This window comes from Orbicella franksi, chromosome 12 (assembly GCF_964199315.1).
Source record: "Orbicella franksi chromosome 12, jaOrbFran1.1, whole genome shotgun sequence".
NCBI classification, from domain to species: domain Eukaryota; kingdom Metazoa; phylum Cnidaria; class Anthozoa; order Scleractinia; family Merulinidae; genus Orbicella; species Orbicella franksi.
The window spans coordinates 24,924,849-24,951,639 of NC_138156.1; the positions used below are offsets into that span (position 1 = coordinate 24,924,849).

Consider the following 26,791-nt stretch of genomic DNA (forward strand, 5'->3'; position numbering starts at 1 on the left):
CTTCTTGCTCTGGAGACCCTTTACATGAAGAAGAAAAAGAAAATCTTATAGATCAAAGTGAAAAGAGTCACAGGTGCTTTTCTTCTGCTTTAATCCCAAAATTTTGCTAACCTAGTTCAATTGAGGTATAGTGATTAAATCCCAAATTTCAAACACAAGAAATACAAAACGGAAATTTATTTCGCTATTTTTTATTACAAAGAACCATGCTTAAAAATATGTGCAAGTCATCAACAATTTGCAAAAATATTTACAACTTGTACACAAAAATATTCATTGTCACATAAATACCACTGTGTTAAATACTATGGAAAAATAATTGTGCGTAACAAAATCATTTTTAAAAAAAATCAGTAAAAAATTCCTAGGTAGACTTCTCTACTCAGAAATTATGTATGAGCTTATAATAACAGTTTAGAATGATAAGAAATAGCACAAAACTACCTGAATAGCCTCACTACATCATGACATTTCCACCGAAATGTGTTGTGACACAGGAACACGGAACGAAAATATAATTTTTACAATGCAACTCTCTATTAGTATTATCTCTACTTCAACCACTCCAAATTAGGTGAACAAAAAAATATATACATTTCGGTCAATGTATGTAAGTAAAAAAATATATAACTTGCAATATATATTCACTCAGGTAAAGGGGGTTGTAGAATGGTCTGTAAAATATAAAAATCTGTCTTGCTTGTCGAACGTGTCAACAAATTATAACAAAATCTTTGCTTCTGTAATGTTCCAGAATCTTTGATGTCAGTGCAAGGGCAAAACTTTTTGGAAATTAGTCTCTACATGCCTAAATTTTTAAGAAATGGTCTGAATGAAGGAGCTTTGTCCTGGTTTACGACTCCTAGGAAGACCATTTTTATGATTAAGATTTTCGTATTTAAACAAAGATTGATTGAATCTGTGTTGATCTTCCCCATCATTAAACATCCTTGTTCCTTTATGGTTCATTATTAATATCTCTTTGGTGTTTTTTTTATTGTTACTGTAAACTGTTATTTTCAGGTTTCATTCAACTTAAAGGTAGTTTTGTACTTGGCCAAAAGAACACTAATAACGTGACTGAGCTCCTTTAACAAGTCTTAGATTTATCATTTCCCCAAATGGGTCTAAATGGATTTCAAAGAGCATCTGCCAAGGTGAATTTCTACTACCAATCCTTACTAGAACACAATATATTATTAACTGTAGAGAGATTAGACAGTACTCTCACAATTCTCTCCACTATACCCGGGCAGACAGACACAACTCCCTGTAAAGCACGAACCACCAACGTCACTACAGTTAGTGCAAGAAGGATTATCGTCCACCTTGACAGCAAAGCTCAGGTCAATCGCAGGTGAATAGTTGATCCACAGTGCATCGCCAACTTCCTCATTCATAATCATGAAAGACGGAATATCCTCAATGTCTCGTCCAATGGGGATCTCATACTGGACATTATGGTCAACACGAGAAAAGGTAATTTTCCTTCTGAACAGAATGCGCATTGATTGGTAGGCGAAAACCAACTGACTCTGACTGTTTTTGGCAAACTCTTCAAAAGTGTCTGGTTCCACCTGTTTTGGTGTTCCTGTGAAATATTTGCTGGGAAACAAAATCAGTGGGTACTGGATTGAGGGATATTTAGCAGTATCACCAGGTCCTGAAATCAATCATAACAAAAGTGTTTATTATCAAGGAGAGAATTGATGAATTTTCAATCTGCAGGAACCAAGGCTGTAGTCTAAGAAAAATTACAAGGAGCCTTAAGGTTCCTAATCATGAAATCCTGGTTGCTAAACGCTTAAGCTTAAATGAAAAAAATTATGCTTTCCAGTTGCCCAAAGGCAAATGTTAGTTGCCTGTGGCACCTGGGCACTTCTAGAGCACAGGCCTGATAGAACTTGATCCTGAAAATGACACCATTATCAAGAGTCTCCTTCCTTTAACTTTGGCTTTATAGCTCTCCACAATCACAAGTCAACAAGGCATTGGATGCCAGCAAACTGCTCTGGCACAGGGAGGGGGGAGAGGGGGTCAAGTATATAATACTCATGTGCATGCTAAAGAAATACAAGCTAAGCAATGCCCAATTGAGATGCAATGTTATGAAAACAGCTAATACTTTTAGTTTTTGGCAATGCTCTATTCTGTATTCCTATTACATGTAGTATGGTCAATAGTCTGTGAGACTTTTCCTCTAACATAAATGAGCAAGGTTTAAGTGAAATGTGTCAATAATAGACTAACCAGTTCAAAGACTTGACTTACTTGTAGAACAGTTACTTCCCGAATATCCACTTAAACATTGACATTCGCCATCTATACCACATGTACCAAAATAACAGGTTTTTCCACCACAGTCTGGAGACGTACAATTTGGACAAGGTTCAACCTTGAGAGCAAAATCCATCTGCCAGTGCTCCCACTGGGTATACCAGATCCCTGACGACCCACCAACATCTTGATTGTCAAACATCCACAAGTGTATGTTAGAGATGTTTGTCACGTTATAAATGAAAGAAGTAAACCTGTTTCCACTAGAAAAGCCAGCTGGAAAAAGAAACAAGTAAGGCCAAATCAGAGCTGTCATTAATAAGGGCTGTGCGTGACCTGTAACACCTTTATGGCCAAGTATGCTTGATTGGCCCTTAATGCTATGCGTGAACTTGCCGTTTGTTAAAACCATTCACCAAGAGAGTAACAAGTTTGTTACGGGTAAGATAAGATAAGATAACTTATTTATACACAGTTTTTCCATCAGTCAATTAAGTTTCTGGACTATCTACCTATCTACCTAACTACAATTAAAATTAATAACAACAATCCCAATAAAAAAACTGCTTGTCATGGAGGCTGTGTCTAAAAATTTACTTAAAATAAAGATATTACTTTAAACTGTGGTGACTTAATTTAGATTTGAAATCGGTCAGTGAGGATGCTTGTCTTAGGTCTATAGGTAAGTTGTTCCACAACTGAGCTCTGCAGTAAGAAAGCCTTCTCTTAAGATAATCAGTTCAATGTTGTGAAAGAACTAATTGGATCTGATTTCATAATATATAATAGACCCATTCAGACCAAGAACCATGCCCTCTGTCCTTGACATACAAATTATTTAATAATAGTTAATGGTACAAAGCAAAATTACCTTTAAATGTGAGTTTCCTTCCAGGCATGACAATCAGTGATCTGTACAGGAATTCTCTTTTCTGATCAGTTATTGTTCTGCCCCAGACATGGAATTCGCCTTCTTTGAGACTTGTGTAGTACTGGTTGGCATTATCAGAGCCATTGTTGTAATTCAGTTCAGAGAAGAGTATGATGGGAAACTCGGTAGATGGTTGAGGATCAGCGAACCCCTAACAATAATGAAATGCGACCAGAATATTTTGAGTTTGCTAGATCTATGTTATTAAAGTTTGTCTTGTTATATGGCTAGCTCCACAATCAGTTAAGATGAACAAAATCCTGTGCTGTGAATGGCTACCTGAGCAGGCAAGATGGTGCTATTTTGCCTGCTCAGGACTACCCGATGTGTCCCAAAAGAAAAAAATCCTCTTGAAAGCTATGTAATGAATCCTTTATTGACCAAGCTTGTTCCGTCAAGATGGCTGGATATCAGTCTCATTCTTTTTCTGTAAGTTTATGGACCTCGACCCTGTCTCAGTCCGTAAACATGCAAACAAAGAACTTGGTGAATATCCAGTCACCTTGACCTCATGCTTGGTCATTAACCCATAAATCGCAATCAAATTTAGCTATGTACCTCACTGTACACTAAACCCTCTAGGATACATGATTCGTTCATAGGGCTAGACCCTGCTGATTTGAACCTGGTTATGTTGAATTTCCTGTTTTTTTGAACTTAAAACTATTTCCCTTGGAAATAACCTATCACTTACTTTGAACTATTTTTTTCCCCTGAAAGTTTGAAATAGTGGGATTCACCTTATACTGTAACATCTGCATGTATCTGACAATTTTGCAAGCAGGGGAAAATGATATCGATCAACCTTGCATCATTAACAACATTATTATTTTGACTCAAGTCACCGTACTGAGCCTTTTTTTTTGTCTAAGTTTCAGTCCACCGATTCCCTGTCCAGTAGTCCATCATGGTCAGAGTGTCAGAGTGTGATCTGGTCAGTAACATTATAACCAGCAATAAGCAAGCTGAAGGTTAAGTTTGCTTCCAAGTTTAAGTTACAAAATAGCATTGATCAAACAATTTGAAATGTGTGGGTTCTTCTGAGAAGGCCACAACTCCGAGGGGGGTGGGAGGTACTCTAAATCTTTGGGTGGTCGTGTGCTGCTGCTTACCCTATACTAGACCATCATCAACTCGAATATGCAACCTTATTCTAGACTAGCTAGGCACCAAAAACCCCTACACTATCGCAGACTCTGGCCCCACTCTCCACACAGAGAAGCAGAACAGGTGATGACGATGACAGACTATTTATTAATTTTCCATGCATAAACTTTATCACTATCATTGTCCAACATACTAAACCAATATCATACAAAGTCACTTTTAAAGAGTTTCAATTTCTATTATGGAATCCCGAGTAAAGAACCTTGATCTAGACTTTGTAAATAACACTCTATTCTAGACCAAAACTGTCTGATTTCTATACCCTAACCCAGAATAAAGTGCCTGAAAACCGTACCCTTCACAGCGGCCCCCGGTTCCACAACTAGGTAAGTTAGTGAGTTTAATTTCGAAAAAGTCACAACTTGTGAAACCAGACGCAAATAACCTTACAATGAAAGATTCTGCACCTCTCCGCGACAACTGCGTTATGCCTTGAAAATGACACTCGATATGAATTGTCATAGATAACAACTACTAATATTAAGAGAAAGAACCGCACAAACTGTCGAAGTATGATTTGCCGAGCAGTTGTTTGTCTCAAGTATGCTGAAGTATGTATGATACCTGCAAGCATCTAGTAAAGATTTTACTGTTCATTTCCCAGAATTCTCCCAAATTAATAGTCAAATAAAAACCTACCGTTAAATGAAGGCAAAATATGTTAAAAACAAACAGCAATGATAGCAAAAGAAGAGTATTTTGCCCCTTCATTTCGCCGTAGCTACCCGTGTTGTTTTATGACAACTATGTTATTTTTTCCCGGTCACATTCCTCGAAGTCCTGGGTACAACTCGGACAAAGCCCCCCCACTCGACCCCATGCGACCCATTATCAGCCCCTAACTTTTGGCAAGTGACAAAATTGGAGAACACTTTATAAAACCATTTTCAAAGTGGAGCAAACATGCCTCGAGTTTAGAGGTTCAGGGATTTTGTTGTCAAATAACTCATAAAATTGAATTTCCGCGTAATTTGTGAATCATGTTCTTAGGATGATAGATACAATCAGATACAAGCAGCAGCATGTCACATGTTATATACTCCTGATACAAGATAGTCCCACAAGATATAATTGAGTGTCTCGATGGGGTTTAACCGTTAGCCGTTAGGGCCAAACATTTAACCGTTAGGCCTAAAAAAGCTTACAATTTAACGGTTTGCCGGCGTAAAACAACTTGAATCTGAGAGTTAACCGTTAAAAAATATATATATTAGCGCAAATTAAAGGTCTCAGTTGTCTTGTAAAGAACTCCATTTGCGTAGTTCGTCTCGCCCCGACTAACCGTCCCTACGTTCCCAAGGGTGAGCTTGATTGTACTTTATTATCATCAGTATTTGATTTGATTTTTTCTTTACATATTTTAACGATTAATTTCTAAGGCAACAACTCATGTACAGATTACAGGCCTATTACATAAACAGCGGAGACAAGCGACAACCGGAAATACGTCTGCGTTCGCAGGCTTCATGGCAAACTGTCAATATGTTACATTGAGATTTGTGTGTTTACTTAAGGCTCATTCATATTTAAGACATTTGATGTAAAATCCACACAAACCATCTTGCCTAATAGAACAGTTTACAAGTATTTCCTAAATTATAATTTAGCTCTCAACTGTTTTTCTGAAAATGTTCTCTTTTTTGAAGGGTGTGTCCTTTGCCAAAGTCTGCTGTGTTTCGTTGCAGCTCCTAAAGGCAGAAATGTTTGGCAAGAATTGAACAGACCACATGGTTTCCAGGCCTTGTATTGACAAGATTACGTTCACAGCCTCGTCTTCGAGTAATAATACCTATGTAAGACTGGTGTCGAACATGAGTGGTGAATCATAGTTACTGCTACTCGTGCTTAGTTTCCTTTTCTCCCGGTCTTCTTTGTTTTTGTGTTTCTTTTTCTTTTTCTTGTGTTTTTTGTGCCCGGCAACGCCTCCATCGAGATCTGGTTTTATTCGAACCTCACCTCCACTTTCAGCACCGCTTTCTTCACCTGCAATCTAAAACGAAAGAGAAAAGTTAGTTTGGACGCAGAACCACGAGCGAGAGAATTACGTAGACTGGAAACTACACGTACCTTTATCTTGAGGCGGAGTTTGCTGGCTTCAGAATTCGCGGACTCAACACTCATGGGTGTGTCGGGTTGAGAATCCAAATGACTCAAATCTGTAAAGATGGAAGGAAACAGATGAAAAGTGAACGAAAGACAAAACAGCGGTTAAGGGCTTTAAACCAAATGACAGTTTCTGATGTTCACCTGCAGGCGATGCCGCTCGAGAAGCTTTTCTCTTGTGGCTCTTCCTTGACGCTGTGGATTCCTCGCCGCTGACAGATCCCTGGCAGAAAAGAACAAGCCGAGAATTAAAACGTAAAATAGAAAAGTGACTTCATTATTGAGTGCTAATTGTTCAAATTTGCAAATCGACTGACAAACCGATTGAGATTGACCATAAACGTGTTAAGAGCTCAACTTGAGAGAGGCTGACCAGTTGTGGATGTTTAGAAGGCATGAATCTTTTAGGGAAAGCCCTGGGAACGAGGTTGATGATTGAGGAGCTGAGCAAACCCAAATTATAGCAGGGTGGAAGTGGGGTTGAATAAAAGTACCACAGGTCTCAAATCCAGCACCCTACACTACTTGGCCACGCCTAAGCTACTCTCCAAACATCATTAATATCGGTACACGTAACACACATTCAACAAAACCGGGAAGTTAACAAACTCACTTAGTTCTACAAAGTCGACGGCGACCCTCTCTAAATGGAAAATTTCAAATCATGATTTCATCCTCACAAAACTTTCTGTTGTATTGACAGACTTACCGGTGATGCGGGAGGTGGAAGAGGAGAAAGACTCATGATCTTCTTTTCCTTCAAGTCTATTACGATACCCATCTACGAAAAACACACACAAACAAACTTAACACGCTTTTAGGTTTCTGACTTGGGTAGAAACTTTTGTCGGGCGGCCTTGGTTAGCGTAGTCGCCCTGTATGTGATTAATTTTACATTTCACTCGATTTGAAAGCCATTTTCTTATGCCTAAATTTGGCAAGTCAAATCTGTGACACAATTCGTTTAACGTAGTTAACAAGGTACGTACAGCATCTCCAGCAAAATCCTTAAGTAAAGTTTGTCCACTTAGCCTCCAATTCCTTTTCACAAACAGTCTTTCTGTTCAAAAGATTGTCTTTGTCCCTTAATCTTTCGTTAGCTGTAGTTACTGGTTGAATAACATTTCCTTTGAAAAGTTGTTTACTGGTTCTCTCATAGTCGTTCTTCACTCACCCCCTGAGAGGGAACACAGCCAGGTGTAAGGCGACCCCACAATGTATTGAACAACTCGACTCCGTCTCGCCTGAGCCGAGCATCAACTGAGGAACTGGAACTGAAATCAAATAAGGCCCAACATGTATCGACCCAATAAGTATTCAGGTCAGACAGTGGGCCATTTCTGCCTCTGTTTCAAAACGAGTCTTCGTGCAAAACCTTTCATATGGAAATGAGTTTGATTTACATGAAAATGAACCTGTAGGCGAACACATTTTAAATTTAGGATTTTCATATCATGGTTTCGTAAGAAAAACTCGTCCTGACACAGAGGCACGAGGTAACTAAGATATGGCCCATTTAAAAGTGAGAGAATTGAATAAGGGCGAAGATTTATCCTCAACGCAATTAATTTGTGTCATCCAGTGTAAAATCTAATTGAAGTGAAACACGTAAAGTGACAAGGTGTTTTTCTACTGACTTCCCAATGGATGGGTGAGTATATTATTTTCAGTACTTTACCTGAAAAAATGTGTTTAAATAACCAGTATAGTGTAAATAAAGAATTGAATTGAACTGAATTGAATTGATCGATTGAATGCTAGTCAGTCGCATTGGTTACCTGCCCCCCCCCCCCCCCCCCCAGCAATAAATTCGCCGGTACCCTTTCATTAATATCAATGTGAATGTTAAGTGCCCTTGTGTTATTCTGTGAGTTGTCTAAAAGCATCGGGATTTCTTGAGATGAGTGCAAGAGGATTTACTAGACTACGAGTAGTCCCTCTCTCGCTTAGTCCGTCGTGCGTGACGCGAAAGAAAACATTTCACGCGGCCATTTTTTCTTGCGGTTTTCTTTCGCGTCACCCACGACGGACTAAGCAAAAGAAGAACTACTCGTAGTCTAGGATTTCCTGAAAATACCTAAATACTGAAAATACACCACACTGATATGCGATCAAACAATCTCTACAGCTTACTTGATTAATCGCCACAAACACTCTACAAGATCCAGATTGTTCAGAGGAGAATCTGACTTTCTCGAAAACGGAGGATTCTTCGTCAGTGCGCACAGGGTGTAGTGTCTATAAAAAGACAAAGAAATGCGATGACGTCCAACTTCCCAACGTCAACGGAGGCAAAGAAGAGAGAGCCTGGGATCGAGGTTGACACGATCGAGGGTTTTATCGTAATAGTCCAGTTTCGAGTTCGCCATGACCGCTGATTAAAAGCACTGAGAATGCATTTGCACAGGGTTAGCCTCGACCTAAAGTAAAATATTCACAAATTCTAGCGAGAAGATGACCTGTTTACAGCTCTGTGTATTGTTTAATTTTCAAATTTGTGGCACCTTCCCGCCGGTATTTGTGAATATTTCTTTTAGGTCGAGGCTAACCCTGTGCAAATGCGTTCTCAGTGCTTTTATTCAGCGGTCATGGCGAACTCGAAACTGGACCATTATTGTGTTAACTATACGTGCAAAATTAACTGAAGCAGATAACGCACCTGATAAAAGGGACAGGATCATTTTCAATCAATCCCATCAAGTAATTCAGACCCCTTTCCAGGCTTTCGGCTAAAAACAAAATCAAAAAATTAAAAAAAGACCGGGTGAAACTACTTACAAGTAAATGGAGAACTAAGCGGGTACATGAACTTGGAGTGGATAGGCAAAGGGGACCTCGAGTTTAATAGCTGATGTTTCAAGCATCGTTCCGTCCAGGTGAGTAAATTAAGTTATAACGCAGAAAACACAGTGTCGTATTAATGACAAGACGGTATCAAGCGGAAAATGGAAATCGTGGGCATAGGAAACACTAGCCCATAAGTATACTACACTTTGAAAAATCTGAATCCGAGTCCTACTGTAGTAAGTCAAGTAAGCATAGAGTGTAAAATATCAACTGTAACTCATGGCTCTAAGGCCCAGGTCAAACGTCGAACTTCACACGAGACGAACGTAATTTGTAATTTGAGTCGACCCACACGGTTAAAGCTTGACCGAAAGGTCAAACGTCGAACAATTTAGATCGGCCAACACGTTCTATACGTCTAAACTAAATATAACAAAGAAAACTCACTTTTGGTCAGGTCCACCAGGCAATCAATGGCTGCAAGCCGCACATCCTCAAAGTGACCAAAACTGAACAAAAAAAATTCTGAGTGCGTAACTCTATTACGAAAATGACTGAGAGTGATTCAATACTCAAAGCGCGTCGGATTGTTTAAATAAAATGAACAGAGTAACTTATTTACAAGCTATGTGATGTAAGAAATAAGTAGATTAATGCGACAAGTCCAGTAATGTAACAAGAAGAGGAGTACTGTAATGTAAGTTTAGTCCTGTTCAATTGTTTTGTCTTTAAATAAATGTTTATTTAATTAAAAAAAATCAAATTGAAAAAATAAATAAAAATAAAATAAAGTGAAGAACATTAACGTAGCACCCTAGTTCCGGTAGAGTGCTCACCTCCCATTCTAATGAGCCTCCCCCAGCCTATTCCAACAAGCGAACTTAAGAAAATGATGTTGTCTTCAAATACTATTACCAAGTCTGCCTAGTTTACTTAAGTTTCGAGTTGAGGGCGATTTGCTTTGTTAGTTAAGGCCAGCTTAAGCCACGTACACGATTTGTAGTTTGAGAAATTCAAAGATGTCGAGGTAAAAAAAAAATCATCTCATCTCGAACAAGCGCCTTCCTCCTAACTACTGACTTGTAACTGCCCCATGTGCTCAATGGAATTTTTACAGCTCTTGTAGGAACCCTCCACTGGAACATTTTACCACCAGAAAGTCCGTTAACAAAATTACCTGGCATAATATTCAAACGCAGCAGGGTCAGGAGGCACGTGACTATTAACCTGTAATACTCTGAGAGCCTTCAAACAACTGTAAAAAAAATGAAATCATTGGTTAGTTTTCTTCGATTGTTTTGATAGAATTATTTTTACATTTGCTGGGGTAAAAAAAAACAAACAGCATCATTCAACCAATCACAGTGAAGATTGTCATTTATTTCAATCAGATTCGAGGCTGAACACAATCTTGATTTCTTGTTTATTTGACACCAGTTACTGCTGTCCCACACTTGCAGCGAGTTGATGTTCTCTCAACCTTGCAGTTGCGCATTTATATTTCATGTTATGTTTGGCTAATCACACTATTCCCAAGTAAAATACTTGGTTCTGGAATAAAACTTTTAAGTAACGAAAATCTGCCCTGTGAATGACTCTACTAACTTTATTTGTTCCTAGATGCATACAAGGCTTCACTCTTTTGTTATCTGTAAGTGATGGATAGGTTATGTGATCAGGATAGGTCATGTCACCAGGAGGGAGAGAGACCTTCTTTCTAAGACTGCACTCCACTGGACACCAGAGGGCAGGTGGAAGTGGGGCAGACCCCAAAATAAATGGCGACGCACTATAGAGACAGAGATGATGAGCTTGGGCCACAGCTGGAGCTACACCCAAAGGCTGGCTGGGGACAGACAGTTGTGGAGGTCCTTTGTTGCTGCCTAGTGTGCCAGTGGGCATGATGGGCAGTGAGTGAGTGAGTCTACGATATCAAAAGTCCACACTCACCTGACAGACACGACATATCTGTAAGTGGGAAGCAGCTTCTCTAGATTCAGTTGACGAGTCACTTCTCCTAAAATGAGTTGTGTTTCTTCTGTTAATTTGACCACCGTCTTGCCATCACTGACGCAAACAACAATTAAAAACAGAATTAGAAACTGAAAAAAGGTTGTAAGCTGGAATTGAAACAAGTCTATAATACAAAGTATCATAAGCTAGCAGCATGTGCAGAAGAACCACACCTATAGTCAGAGTTATGTAGGTCAGAGCTATTTAGGTCGGCAAGTTGTGCAAGGACTACATAACTGTTTTTCTTTGCACGCTCTGCAGACCTATGTATATTCGGGATCATCATAGGTCTGCAATGCAGCAATGCAGTCCGTAGCATATGTAAATCTATCGAGAAACCAAATGGACACATGTACATGCCTAGTTGTTGTTACTATGGAGACACCAGGTGTGACAGTACTGGCCAGTGCGTCAATGAGGGTACTGCGGTAATGACTGTCAGTGTACTAAACAAAATTAAATAATAGTACAAAATTAGTAGAAAAGACAAGCCGATCCAAGGGGTGGGTTTAATATTCTATATCATAATTTCTTCTTATATATTGTTGCTTGATTTCACCTTTACAATGCAATATGATTTACTGAAAGGATATATGTAGCACATTGTAACTGAACATGTTGCAGTCAAGAGAAGTTATGGAAGTATGAGTAAGTACATACAGGTGTGGTGTAGCTAGAGTTGAGGCCTTGTGCATCCCGTGGCACAGCAAGAACGAGGATGCTGACGAGTTTAGCAAAAACAGTTTGTTGTTTTGTTAAGAAATGTGTTGTAAGCGATAAACTGAATAAAAATTTACAAGTGACCATAAAATAGCCATTCATGCATTCAACAGCACTAAACAAGCATTTTTGATTAGCAACAAAAATGTTGTAGTAGTAAGGCAAGACAGTGAGGACTTTTGAGAAATGAACACTTCACACGTTTTCTTGGAAATTATCCAGTTGAGGGCTCTTTGTATAGACAAAACTTGAATTCGTGCTTTTACTTCATAAAAACACTAAATCCTTCTCTTTATATAAAGAGACCTCAAATGGAAAAAACACGAAAAAACGTTCCTAGAAAATGTGAAGTGGTTTGAGTGTGGTCACTGTAAACGTGAGAGTTAATTTTAGACTAAGCTTGCTAGCATGTTCAGATACCTTATTAAGCCTGTTATCATTGTATTTGATTAAGTCCAGGATAAACTGCAAAACTTCACGAGGACACTGGGAGTGACCATTTCTCACTGATGCAATAGCTACAGGCAAGGTCTAAAGAACACAAAAACATATTAATTTTTTTGCAAGTAAAATTAAAATATTTATTAATGACAAAACTTCATTTGGAGAGGAAACCACATCAACCTTAGCTGGTTTTCATGTAGGTCCTCTATCCTGGTTGAATTGGAATTTGGAGGTGTTTGTTTTTGTGCCGGGAGGGAAACCGGAGAACCCAGAGAAAAAAACCCTTGAAGCAAGTGGAGAACTAACAACAAACTCAACCCACGTATGGCACCGGAGTTACAAAGAGTACAAGAGTTACAAAATTAAGCAGAATTTTTGCTTTCCACTTTTGCTTGAAACATACACCAGTTGTAAGTACATTGCTATTTTCATAAAGTAAAGCTTCTATTCTATTCTTTCAAATCCTGAAACCAACCTTTTGTATAAAATAGGCAATGAAATTTGAAAAATCATTGTATTTGACAATGTGTGGACAAGATTGTGAACCAAACATATTCCTGAAAATCCCAGTCATTGTTGTATGACCTGTCCAACTGGAAGCACATGCTGTAGCAATCTGTACAAATGAAAAGGATGGCATTCATGATAGATCAAAACAAAAGAATGCCGTAAAAAATAAGCCCCATAGTAATGGCAGGTTTCTAGAATACACAACAAATCCAACACCCTTATTGTCAAAATTGAACATCACTATAATATAACCATTACTTCATTTTTTTCTGGGCTACTTGAAAAGTGTAATTTCATGCAATCTACTAGACACTGGCTAAACCAAAGTATACAACCTCTTCTTTCTTGGTCTTTGCTAATAATTCAGGCGTGAAAATAATAACCTAAGAGGTGTTCTTTACTGTGATCGTTTCATTTTCCATGAATTCAAAAGTTCTGTGTTTAAATGAAAAAGAAAATTGTCGCTTGCTGGAGGGCTACCCTCCATAGAGAGCCACCTCAGGTGTGAAAATGTTTCATAGCAACTGGAACTTGGTAAACTAGACAGCATATACGATGTAAACCCAACCAACTACATTTAAATCAAAGACTGCATTCCTTGTTTTTACTAGCTCTCATGTGTGTTCTCTTACCTTAGCAAGACAAAAACAAGCCTCTAGTCGCACTTTATAAAAGCACTCATTTTGGTTGATTAAATCCATTAAAGCTTGTTGAGTTGATGTAGTCGGAAATTTCTCCAGTGCCAAAATAGCCTGCATCAGAAAAGTGATATTCAAAAGAAACATTTTCTTATCAAAATAAGAAAATTTAAACATACCACCATAAACTTTGTTGAAATCCTAAAGACAAGGTTTGAGGACTATGAGGGCCAACAGCTTGTGCTAGTTCTGTTTTTCCATCGAGTTACAGAAACACGATTTTTAACCAAGCAGCCCACGAATTTTCTTAGGACTGTTTTCTAAAATAATCCATCAAATATTCTTGCTCACATGCGATTGGTCTTAACACGTCATGTGTCCAAATATTCCCCAGCTTAAACTGGGGAATATCTGAGAATATTCCCCAAATTTCAAAACTTCTCGTGTTGCAAAAAAGATTTGAAGAATAATAAACACAATAGCCTCCATTTTGGGCAAAAATATGCTTAGATATTTGTCCTTGGACATTATCTGTTCCTCATGGCTCATAGTTTTCTTTGAGCTACGCTCTCGGAAAACTGTTCACTTCTCACAACACATAATGTCCGCGGACAATATCCGTGCATATTTTTGCGCCAAATGGGAGCTATTGTTTATGTATACTATGAGAAAGAGAACTTTGCATATTAATTATTTTCTACCATGCCATGGAAAATGCAGTAGATAACAAAATCAATGCAGTGCATGGTAGGAAGGTTTGGTGTAATACCATCCAGTATACAGTAGATTTTCTGTATTCTGATTGGCTGTACACGTATTTTCTATGGCATGGTGTAAAAATAGTCTGTTTGATATTATCCAGGACAACTTAAATCGATGAGCTAAAGTGTAATGATACCTCACTCTGAGCAATGACATCTCGCTCATGTCTCAGTTGGTATTGCCACATGTAGTCAGGCTGCTCAAATGTAACTTGTCGTAACCATGTCACCTCAGGGTCAATACGAACCCACAACACTGGCGAGTCTGAGCTGTGAATAAAAACAGAGAAAGATAATTACTAGTATAATAATGTAAAGTTCTGAAGCAGCTTAAAAATAATAAATCCGGTGACAAAAATTTAGAGGACTGCCAAAATTGGAAGAAGTCACACATGTAGGCCAAGTCCAGTTTGGTAGTCAGGAATTTTTTTAACTAGTTAATTTTTTCCAGACTGGACAAGGACTAATTTGGTCATGTATATATCCAAATTGAGAACTAATTTACAGAATTAACAAATAATCATGCGTTTCTGGCATGGAATTTTGCATGACAATATATAATAACAAATTATTTTAAAACTTCACTGTCTAATGTGGCCTATAGTTGGATAGGAAAGTTGTTGACTGAGTTATAAGAAGCAGAGTTCACAAGATATCCAAATGAACCATTATTTTCTTGAGGAGAATGGCAGACATTAATTAAGAAGGTAATTGCTGGTACTTACTCCATTGCATCAAGGTTCATATCAACCTCTTCTCCTGTCATTAGAGGAATCTTCTTTTTCTTATTTCTGCGACTCTTTGAATGGCAAGGTAGTTCATGGCGGCTGTACACATCTTCTATCTGTACAGTGTGATTAAATGATCCATCCAGCTCCTGTATGCATACCGTTAGTGGTCCCTAAAGAGGATGATGATCTCAAAAGTCACATAAGTTTTCCAAACATTAGTAAGACTTGTGATTGTACGTTTATTTACTCAGATTTAAGTTTAAAAGTTTTTCATCTTACCACATATTTTGCTGTGCCTCTTGACATGTCCTGCTTGATTTGAAGCTCAACGATGTTGCGCTTTCTGTTAAACACAAAGCTTCCATGGAAATTGGCCACACCACTATGACAACTGCAGTGTGTGTTAAGGAATTAAGTACAAAACAAACCAAAATACTACTTCAGATAACAGCACATGATTAAAAAAAAAATAATCATTTATTTTTAGCCAGGCTTTGGCCATTTAATGGTCAATTCTCAGTGACCTGTATGACTACCTATAATGGAACATACAGTTTCATGGTTGATTATACAACCACAATGAGCTAATACAGGAGCGAATCTAGGGGGAGGGTGCAGGGGGTGTGCACCCCCCCTCCAAGATAAAGTCTTCATATTCGCCTTTAAAATTTGTTTACATCACCAGTCAGATACGCCATTCCTTAGTGGTGCACCCTCTCCTAAGAAAAATCTTGGATCCGCCCCTGTAATAGGTGCAAACCTGATACTGAATTGATAATTATGAGATTGCACAGTCTTGTGAAAAAAAAAACAACTGACAAGAAAAACTGTGAGTGAAGTGAGCTATTGAATTTAGCTGACTATGGTGGCCAGCTAACTATAGTGGCAACCTCAATGACAGCCATGGCTTTTCCCCTCGACTGTATATACTGAATCATCCACTCTAATTCTATTGAAACCTCCCTTCAATGGGCACATGTCTACATTTGGACAGTTTGTTCTGCCCTAATGTGGCAGCTGTAGAGAGCTTAACATCTGTGTTGACAGGATACATCCACTGATCCACAAACACATTGATGTCTTTGCCAGAAACTGTTGATATGGACTTAAGGAACTGACAATGAAATGTAACAGTAAAATATCAGTAATAGCATTATATGGATTGAAGTGGCCCGTATCAGACTTCTTCTTCCCCCTAATTTGCTTCATGGGTGCTAAGATCATTTTCATTTACACCTAATTGTCCACAGACAGTTCATGTCAAATAATATATTTTCACAGCCTTACCCCACTAGTGGAAAGTAGAAGGTTTGTCCAGAGACTGTAGTCAGCCTTGGGCTGTGCTGCACTGTTAGCGAGGGACAACAGTTTGTTGAATACCTGACGTGTAGCATAAACATTAAAGGTTTCAGTAGTTGTTCGATAATAATATTGTTGCCACTCAGAGGTAGATACTGCACACAAACCTTGCGTTATGGGCACAGCATTTTTATGATTATAATTGTGTATTTTTCACTTGCAAATTTGTCAGAGTGCACATACCTGTAGCAACGGTTCCTGTCCAATGCGCATTTCAATCATTCTCATAACAAGATGTGACTTGCTCCAGATAATTTCCAAGTTCTTTCCTGAGGTCAAGTGAGGATGCATGTGTGGGGCACCCACAGAAGGGGACTCTGGCGTCTGACCTGAGGACGAGCCTGCTACACTCGAAGCTGATAATGATCCTGTATTGTGAAGGGGAGGAATTCCTGGGCCTTGCATTTCATAATGACACACCTGTTTTGACTCCTGTGGGAAAAACATTTGATCAGTTAATTACATGCTCTCATTAACAGTTAGATTATGAGCTTGAGATTTCTGAGGTGATAGCTGATGGGACTGAAGGCCAAATCAACTATCACCTCATAGAAATCGAGAGCGAATAAGTTTTTGTTTTAATACAATTTTAACTGCAATTTACTTCAAATAACAGTTTCCAATTATTTCTTGATGTATAAAACTTTGCGCCTGAGAAAGATCACTCGGACTGAATTGTCATTTGAAATTGAAGTTGTGTGTGCACGTGCATCATTTTTTCAATAATTTCAAGTTTTTTAAAGTCAAGAAACTTTTTATGTTCTTCTTTTAGTCTTCTAAGGAATTGAATTACCCATTTGCATCAAAACGTTCTTTCAAAACTTTGGAAAAACAAAAAAAAAAGTATCAAGCCACTGCACACTTAACTAACAGCTGATACTGTAGGATCACTCAGCCAAACAGATTGCAACATTTGCATTAGTGTTCAAGTAGAATAAATTTCTTCTAATGATTGCCAAAGAAAGAGCAAGGTTGTTTGAGTAACTGTCTAGTAAATGTAACTTTCAGGACTTTATCAGCCATTAATAAAGAAAAACACATTGCCCTGTGTTGGGTTCAATTACTTCTCTGATCCAATGTCTGTACTCATTGTTACCAAACATCTTTTTCATAAATAGACCAAACATGTAGCCAGATATTCCTCTTGCAAGCCATAAATCAGACCTATTAAACAAAAATACCAAACACCTAATCATTTAATTTATGGTCACTCGTAGAAAACTAATTCTAATCAGTCACTACTGTACATTAACTGTAAGCCTACTCTGCCATAAAGTAAAAGCACACTGAAGAAGTAGAAGACTTGGATTTCCTAGGATTAGCATTTGATTACTGATGGTCTTTCAGTTTACATAATAGCTCTGCTTAACTAAGCTACAAATTTACCATGTTTGTATACAGAGATAACATCCAAAGAACTGCTCAGCTAATGCCTGAGAGAGATATTTCCTTGTTTCAAATCCCTGATCGATGATTCTTGAAGAGTGCAAGAGACCGGTACTGGAAAGAAAATCAAAAGTACCAAGAATTAGCTGGCACTAGCTTCATTTTTGCTTGTTGTTCTGTTGTCCTGGGAGGGGGGTACTCCCTATAATGGCCTATACGAGGAGGCTCCACCCAAAACGGGTGCCGTTTTCAAGCTTCAAGTGTGTAAAAAGGTAGGGATTTCATAAGTTGAGGTATACATGTGTCATTTAGATTAAAATAAATTATTTAATAGAGCATTTTCAAATATTTTATACTATCTAAAACATTTTCAACAGATGCACCTTATGGCTATATTATTGAGCAGTTCCAGAAAATATCCATACTCTTACCCCACAGAAGGGATTGGAATTTCCTGGGGGGTGGGGGGTTCTAGACCAAAAACCAAAAGCATTAAAGAAATGTATAAAGCTTAACTGAAATTTCCAGACGGGTTGGGAAGGGGGTCTTAAAATAAATCCCTACCATGGGTAAGATATGGATATTTTCTGGAACTACACATTTCCTTTTTAGGCACTACATGAAAATGACAAGAAGACTTCCTTTTTTGACAATTTATTTGTACTACAGGCCAGTTATGAAAGTATGTGAAAGAGGTTTTTTTCAATTAAAGGTATACAAAAGGAGTACCCATTCTGTCAAAATGGTATACAAAAGGGTAAGGGGTTGTGAAATGTGAAAGGTGAATTGATCAACATGACACGAGCGTGGGACGAAGAAAAAATCTGAGTCCCCGACAAGAATCAAACCCATGACCTCCCGAACACCAGGTGCTCGCTCTATCCACTGAGCTACAACAACTCATGGAGAGCAAAGTCATTTAACTGAGTAAGGGGTTGTAAGTGGTTGGACCTAAGCAGTGGAGCGTCCCCGTTTAGAACTTTGAAGAGTAACCCCCCCCCCCCTTCCCTCTGGCCTGTTGTGCACCATGCTATCAGTTACTTACTTGAAAATTGTCATGGATGCATATGGCGAAAGGATGTCATAAGCTTGATCGACAAACACTTGCTTGTAGTAGGTGTATGGATAACGACAACTCAGATATTCTTCATAGAATTCAAACGCCTCATGGAGAAATGCTGTGGTGTTCTTGAGAACTGGGCGTAGACCAGGTAGACAAAAGTGTGTTACCTCTGGCATGACTGGGTCCACATGGATCTCAAATGGTCTGAAATAGAAAATAAAATAAAATACCTCTCACATGACTTTATGACACACAGTGGAGGTGCAGTGGCCTTGTGGTTAGTGCACTCGTCTCCAGATTGAGCAGTCCAGGTTTGAGCCCCGGCCGGAGACATTTTGTTGTGGTCTTAGGCAATACACTTCACCATCACAGTGCCTCTCTCCACCAAGGTGTATAAATGGGTACCAGCAAATTTAATGTTGGGGGCAACCCTGCAATGGCCTAGCATCCCATCCAGGGGGAAGTAGAAGTACTCCCAGTCACCTCATGCTACAGAAACCAGAGATAAGCACTGACTTGGCTTGTATGCAGAATTTCCCCCGTATGACACACAACTGTCTATTTGTTCACGGTAGTCCAATTTGAGTTTAACTTGGTTTATATTTGTTCATTTCCACATTTATACCCAGCTATACATTTTGACTGTCTTTCTCTAAATACAGGTAATTTACAGTCCAATTTGAACACTGTACCAACATGGCACAAAGTGATGAATAATAAATTGCCCTTTTTCTGCTCTTCAGAAAAGAAAGCTAAATGTCATTTTGGGTGTGACATTATACTACTGATTATGTTATCCAACTGCACTCCAAAACTCAAGAAAACATGCAAAACAGGTACAAACCACCTGGGAAACCAGTTAAACAGGTTAATTGTAACACTTAGTACTTCAATCCTTTTAGTTCTGCGGAGGGTGGGAAATGCAAAACACATCTAATTCAAAAGCTGTCCCATTTTTAAAAGAAAAATGTTGTCAATGAACAATATAATCTCCACCAAAATTCCCAAAGACAAATATACTGTGCACAACACTTTACCCTAAAATGTCTGATAAGATAAATTTATTATAGAACTGGTTGAAGAAAAGTAACTTACCCCACAGCCAAGGCAATATTAGGAGCTGCAGTAGGAATACTCAGTGTGTAGTGATAGGTTTTTCGCTTTTCATCAGCTGTCAATACCTGATCAGAATTAACAATGAACTCAGTAAATGTGTTCATAAAAATCCAAAATACATTTTGTTATTTGGTCTTATCACGTTGTTATTATTCCTGAAACTTGTCATTATATCATTTCCAGTACATGTGACCTAATAATCCTGTTTAACAGCTTATGGTGGGGTCATTAATTAATAAAATTGATTTGTTGTTCCATGCATCCTTGTGGTAACTGGAACAACTGGTTATGATGCTAGCAGTAGGCTACATAGAAGTCTTGAATTAAGAAAACAAGGTTTTGTGGGAGAGGGGAACCTACGGCAGTTGTTTAATTAAACACAATGATATAATCTTAAGAAACTATACAGCAATGTCCCAGTTGAATGGAACTACCACAAGACACACTTGCAAGTGACTAGAACAAACTAATTGAACCCTACTATTGCTTTCAGAATTTTGTTATGATTTCTTCAACATTCTACTAACACACAAAAAGGCAAAATGCCGTATCTATACCTGAAGTAAGTAATTTAGAATGTAGCCAGCTTTGTAAAGGTTGAAGCTGTATCTTGACAAGCAGCTGTCTGTTTCTAGTGAAACTACGGTGCAGAACTAACTAACCAAACTACCTGTTCTGTAAGGTCTCCACAGCTGACAGCGACCATGTCTTTATCAACTGTGACATCAATGTTCCATGTGCACAATTCAGAATAAGAATCAACACAAGGAAACCACAACCTACAAGAAATAAAATGAAAAATAATCAAATCGCAAATTTATAATATTAATCAGCGAAGAAAATTATGTAGTACTAATTACCTTATTTCAATCAGTTATTTTAGGTAACTGATATACATGTCTGTGTGTAGGTAAAAACTGTAAGTTTAAATTTATGAAACTTTACCTTGAAGAATTTGCACAACCATAGCTGAACAAGTGTGCTGACCTCTGTAACGTGACATAAGCAAAAGAAATGCAAAAATTAATTCTCAAATTAGAGCCAGAAGTTCATCATTCAAAATGTAGAATTGATATTAAATGCATATTACATGTCAGTTGAAATAACCTAGAGTGCAATATTCAAAAGTCAGCATTTCTGTTCACTAAGATGCCTAAAGTACTGGACAGTGTAGTATATATTGGTACATTTGTAGAAGTAAGAACATAAAGCCTACAAATGAAATAATCATATGTCCTCAAATTAAGTACTGCCCTCATTAAAGCTACACTCCTGAACAGTACTTAAGAGGCTTACTTCCCCATACAACCCCTTGACTTGACTGATAAGTGCTACATTTCTAATAAAAACCTTACTCCACAAATTCCACATCAAAATATAGATTAATTATTTAAGTAAGTAATTTTAACTTACTTAAATACAATTAAACCAGTGATATTCAATACGTAACCTTTGAAAATATCTAACCTAAGACCTCTGAAGCAGCCTCAGTGATAGAATTATAGTACAGACAAACTTACAACGACACATCTCCCAGTGTTTAAAACTACCATAACATCAAACAACACGCTAACAAAACGTTCCACACCTGGGCCATGGTGCCTTCTCCTTTTGGAATGACAAACTGTATTCCTCCTGCAGGATGCTCCAGGGAAAACTCAATGCTCACACGAAACTGTCGACCTTCTGAACATCATTAACAAAAACATCCAAATCAATTATCAGTCAGTTAGGACTTTTGGGGAGTGAAAAATGTCATAAATTTTGGAAGAAAAAAATGTACAAGAGAGAATAAAGTTCTTCATCTCTTCTAATTCTACTAGATGGATATTTCCAAACAAAAAATGGAGACTGAAATGGTATGAACAGTATAAAGATTACTTAATGTGTTTACGAGACTCAAAGGTCAAAAGATAAAACTTGCAAGGTTCTTCCCATTTGCTGAGTATTGTTGTTCAAAATCTAGCTATATAATTAGTAATTGTTGGGTTTGCTATGATCAAGGACATGTTTTTATATCGTCTTAACGTAATGTGCATTTCTAGAAAATATCCATACCTACCCCAAGGAAAGTTAATGGAAATTCCAATGGGGAGAGGGGTTTCAAAAGCCCAATTTTTTAAAGGAAATTATGACTCTAAAATGGAATTTCTGGAGGGGTGAGGGAGTTCAAGCTACAAAACTTTCCATGGGAGGGGTATGGATATTTTCTGGAACAACAAAATAGCAGCATGTTCTTCTTACCATGTGCACATCCCAAGACTTCCTTTGGAATTCTTATTGTAAGTTCTCCACCACCAGTCTCAGGATCTACAGCATTGACAGCACTCTGCATGCATGTTAAGAAATGATCCAGGTTCCTCCTGGGTGAGATAAGAAACAAATGGAGAAATTTTTCATACCTGCTAAATGCAAAATCAACGACATCCCTGATACAATACATTAGTATCCCACACGGCAACCATGTAAAACAGTTTTGTAGCATTTTTCAATTTGCATTTACCTAAATGATGATTTGACTGTGTTTAAATAAAGACTGCTGTAAGTGGAATAGACTAACCAACTGACCAATTGATTGGTTGATAAATCATTAAGAATCTTAGCGGTAATATTTCCATTCATAAGCAAATAATGTATTGCCATGTTAAAAATAATATTAATTTATAATTTGTTTAGTTAATTTACTTAATCAGTCCAATTTGGCATAGCCATCAGAAAGTTGTCAAAAATAAATAACAAAATGTTGGCAATTAAAAAAGTATTGATGAATGTCTGCTAACTTTTCTTAGCTATGAAGACTTTTTTGGTTATTAAGTCAGTAAATTTGTCACAGTGCTTTACAGTACACAAATTTTACACAAATTTTACTGTGAGCATACTTCTTGTTATCTGTACATATAACTTTGCCTGGATCATCCAGTTGAAATCCAGCATCGTACCAGTCCTGCTCTCCTGTTTTTCTTTCATCGCGGATACAGACTCGCATGATTCATACATAAAGTCAAGGAACAAAGTTACAACAACTGTGTTGAAACCCCAATACAATACAACAGTACTTTATCAATAGATGGATTCAGAGAAAGTGTTTTCATCCTTACAGCCATCTCAATTCAGATCATGTGATGATTCATTTGGGAGGTTACAATTGTTCTATTTGTACATACTCCCATGCAATCAGTTATGTGTAACAAATGACACAATTGTTACCTCCCAAATGAATCATCACATGGGTCTGAATTTAGGAGGCAGCAAGGATGTAAACATGTGTATTAGTTAAGGTACGGATAAAATTCAAAAGATATTGCATTGTTTGGAGTTCAGTTTCAATCTTGTTAGGTTGCTTGTCAAAGGAAGGATTCTTAGTTCCACATATCCCTGCAAAATGTACAAAATTTGATTAGTAACTGGCACAGTGTGATGCTGGTGACTGATCAGTGAGGTGCTTATTGTGGGTGTGCTAAATCTGCGAGCCAGCGAGCCATGCGAGCCACGGTGCGAGCCATGTGAGTCATGCGAGTCATGCGAGTCATGCGAGCCATTTTTGCGAGTATTTTTTTTTCAATTGGTCTAGGAGGTCGTCAACTTTTCACCAAGAAACATAGATCTCGCGCCCGACTATCACTAAACTATCGCTATAAACCGCCCGCCCGCCATCTTGAAAGCGGAGATGACCCTGGGGACGAGTACAACCTCGTGCCCAGGGTACTCTCTCTTTCCCTGGGAAATTAATTTTAAAGTTAGCTTCAAAAGTGCCTACAATTGAAATATTCCCAAAAGAAAATCCAAATCTTGCTTCGGTTACCAGAACTATTGCTGGTGCGGCGAATATGAAAAATGCTCTAAACATCTGTACATCATGCCAAGTCTTGTGTCATAGTAATGGCTACCCTGAGCGTGATGAATTTTTTCTTTGTTTCACATTATTGTTTTTTGGAGAAAATTTTGTCCATTCAAATTGCCCAGGATCCGCAAAAAATGAAAACAATGCATCAAAAATTTATTAAGGTTCAAGACTAAAGTAAAGAAAATTTTCTGAGAGAAACATACGGCTCCACCGCCCCACCGCTACTCGAATGTGTAGGTGAATGGTATCCATTGGCACCTGTCATTCATTGATAACCACGTTGAAAATCATTCAAGAAAAAAGAGAATAGTACTTCATGACAACTCCATGTATTGGCATCAAGAATGGTGAGTGAATCGCGTAATTTTAACAGGTTCGCTCTTTAGTGAATCAGAGTTATCAAAACTTTGTCGGTTGGCTGACTGCTGCATGTGGTTGTCTCTTCCCTAAGAATTTAATATTGCGATCTTATTCATTTTGTTCCGTTGCTCTTGTTCTTGTTCTCATGTGAATATAAATGTAACAAACAAAAAATCTTAACATTTGTTCTAGGGCTCGCATGACTCACATGACTCACATGACTCGCATAGCTCGCATGGCTCGCACTGGCTCGCCCTTTGGCTCGCAGGTTTATAAAACTCCTTATTGTTGCTAGTCAGATGAGTCTAAGAGCCATTAAGTTAGAATTCTACTGCTGCAATTAGATCATTCGCTCTTGATTTCGGGTAACCCTCAAACACTGACCCCTGGTCTGCAGACCCCACTATGGACTGGGTCTGTGGAGTAATCTATTACACAACCCATAACTGAAATATTTCTTTCTTATTTTTATTCTATTTTGGGGGGGGGGTAGTCCGTAGAGGGGGTCCGTAGGGTTTGATAACACTCCAGTTAGTCTGAACAACGCTCAGCCTGTTTATGGTTCTGGAGATGAAACATGATGTATAAACTTGGGCTTACTTGAAAGATTTACTGATTGAATCAGGACGCATTGGGCCATTGCATTAAATATCTGCATCCCCCCTATTGATGTACTTTGAATTTTACCACCTCAGAAAAGAAAACTTTTTACCCATTAAGAAAGGAAGATCAAAGTGCCCCCTTCCCCTCAGATTTCTTAGTATCTCAAAAGGGTGAGGGGGGGGGGGGGGATGGTGCGGATAAAAAATGGAACGGCCCTTTTGACTCGTTAATTTTGATACCTTTAGGTTCCTGATCAACTGATCGATCTTTCGTACCACTACATGATTACGATAAATCAGTTTTACTTACAAAGAGGCATTTCCGCTTGAAGTCTATTGAGGTGATGCATAGCGTCTGCTGAAGCGTATAAAATAGAAAGACAAAACTACAATAAACACAGCTTCATTCATAAACAACAATACACACTATAATGTGATACGAATGGAAATGTTGCTTTCCGATTTACTGACGACACAGAGCATAGAATTAAGAGACTAAAATGAAAAAAAAAACTTATAATTTAAAGTTTCGTGGAGAATCGCTGCCTTTTCTCATCTTTATCGGCCAAAAGATCAAGTAAAACTCTTCCAACCACAGCTATCTATCCTGGCCGCCATTTTGAAATGGCTCGTTACCAATCTCTAGCGGACACGGCGGAGATGAACTGGGAAGAAGAGAATCTCGAGACCAAAATTATGCGTTTCTTTAAGAAAATCCAAGATTGGATTCTTAAATCCGAAAGAATCCGAAAACGGATTTTGCTTTTCCTTACCAAACAGATCAATCCAACATCTCTCGGATCATGGTGCGTCAAAGGAACCGAAGAATCCACTCCCAATGCAATGTCTTGCAGTAACACCCCCAGCTAGCTAGACTTTGCGTTTTCAGTGTTAAATAACCTTGATATTGACTGTGTTTCTGGGTATTTTACTCAGTTGTTTAACCTTGTTGGAAGCTTCTAAGTTGACGTGGTACCCTGTTGGAGTGGTCCATGCCACGTGCATGCGCGAGGGGCCAATCTCCTAGCCAGGGGGTTGGTCAGAGGACTTCTGGCCGGTGGGACTGTCTTTGAGTCAATGTGGGCATGTTTTTGCGAATTCGGTCAGACATATAATATTGACAATAACATAATATTGATCATATTATTTAGAAAATAGCCCAAGTAAAATACACGCACTGATTGGTTTAAAGTCGTGTTTCTATTTAACAATTAGATTATGAGCTCGAAAAATCTCGAGCTCATTGTTTTAGTAGAATTCTAATTTAAAATTATCGTAAAGAACAGTTCCCTAATTTTTCTCCACGTATTATTATAAACTTCACGCTTTAACAAAATCGCACGAACTGAATTGTTAATGGAAATTTGAAGTTGTTTACGCGCGCGCACTCGTTTTTTTCTATGATTTCAAGTTTTTAAAGTCAAAATACTCCCAGTCTTCTTAGGATTTTAATTACCATTTGCATCTAAACGTTCCTCCAAAACTTCGGGAAAACGAAAAAAGGTCGCCTTTTCGTGGACGACAAAAAGCCACTGCACTCTAATCTGTGATAGATAGTGAGTAGCGTAGCAGCGTGCGCTGGGTAACGCTTCTTTGTGTTTTCGAAGTGTCTGTGAAGAAGATTTAGATGAAAGTTTTGAACGACTAGTAGATTTATACTAAAACAGTTAAATTCTTCGCTCTCGATTTCTATGCGTGATTGTTGACTAGGGCTGCGCCTTCGTCAACTATTACGCGATAGAAATCTCGAGCTCATGATCTAATTGTTTAATAGAACGTGAGTAACGTAGCCAATCAGAGGACGGTATTCGTGATAGAACGCATAGAATAGATAGTGCATAGGCAATCAGTTGTCGACAACGACAAATTAGCCAATCAGATTGCGAGATTGGTAGCAATTGTGGTAAAAATTTTCTTTTCTGAATAGCATGAAAAAGACGTACACTGACTTTTACTCGAGCCCTCACGACAAAAACAGA

The 26,791-nt window shown here is 38.2% G+C and overlaps 2 protein-coding genes across 2 annotated transcripts; both read right to left on the reverse strand.

Annotated features, from left to right (window-relative positions):
- Positions 1 to 184: 184 nt before the first annotated feature.
- Positions 185 to 5,185, reverse strand: LOC145464291 (uncharacterized). The gene is made up of 4 exons (XM_081448138.1): positions 5,015 to 5,185; positions 3,149 to 3,359; positions 2,272 to 2,553; positions 185 to 1,663 (listed from the first exon to the last, which is right to left on the reverse strand). The coding sequence occupies exons 1-4, from the start codon at positions 5,084 to 5,086 to the stop codon at positions 1,215 to 1,217; spliced, it is 1,014 nt and encodes a 337-aa protein (XP_081304264.1). The 5' UTR covers positions 5,087 to 5,185; the 3' UTR covers positions 185 to 1,214.
- Positions 5,186 to 5,700: 515 nt separating this feature from the next.
- LOC145464277 (transcription initiation factor TFIID subunit 2-like) lies at positions 5,701 to 26,755 on the reverse strand. Its single transcript, XM_081448112.1, has 32 exons — positions 25,331 to 26,755; positions 25,123 to 25,177; positions 23,309 to 23,381; positions 22,886 to 22,997; positions 22,251 to 22,369; positions 21,595 to 21,692; positions 20,952 to 20,995; positions 20,677 to 20,785; positions 19,986 to 20,071; positions 18,873 to 19,094; positions 17,828 to 17,941; positions 17,506 to 17,605; positions 16,625 to 16,873; positions 16,370 to 16,462; positions 16,135 to 16,196; positions 15,362 to 15,473; positions 15,077 to 15,252; positions 14,489 to 14,621; positions 13,585 to 13,704; positions 12,918 to 13,058; positions 12,419 to 12,529; positions 11,639 to 11,724; positions 11,216 to 11,332; positions 10,443 to 10,520; positions 9,713 to 9,774; positions 9,138 to 9,207; positions 8,612 to 8,716; positions 7,653 to 7,752; positions 7,188 to 7,259; positions 6,623 to 6,701; positions 6,443 to 6,531; positions 5,701 to 6,365 (listed from the first exon to the last, which is right to left on the reverse strand). Exons 1-32 carry the CDS (start codon positions 25,366 to 25,368, stop codon positions 6,165 to 6,167), a joined length of 3,426 nt encoding a protein of 1,141 aa, XP_081304238.1. The 5' UTR covers positions 25,369 to 26,755; the 3' UTR covers positions 5,701 to 6,164.
- Positions 26,756 to 26,791: the final 36 nt, after the last annotated feature.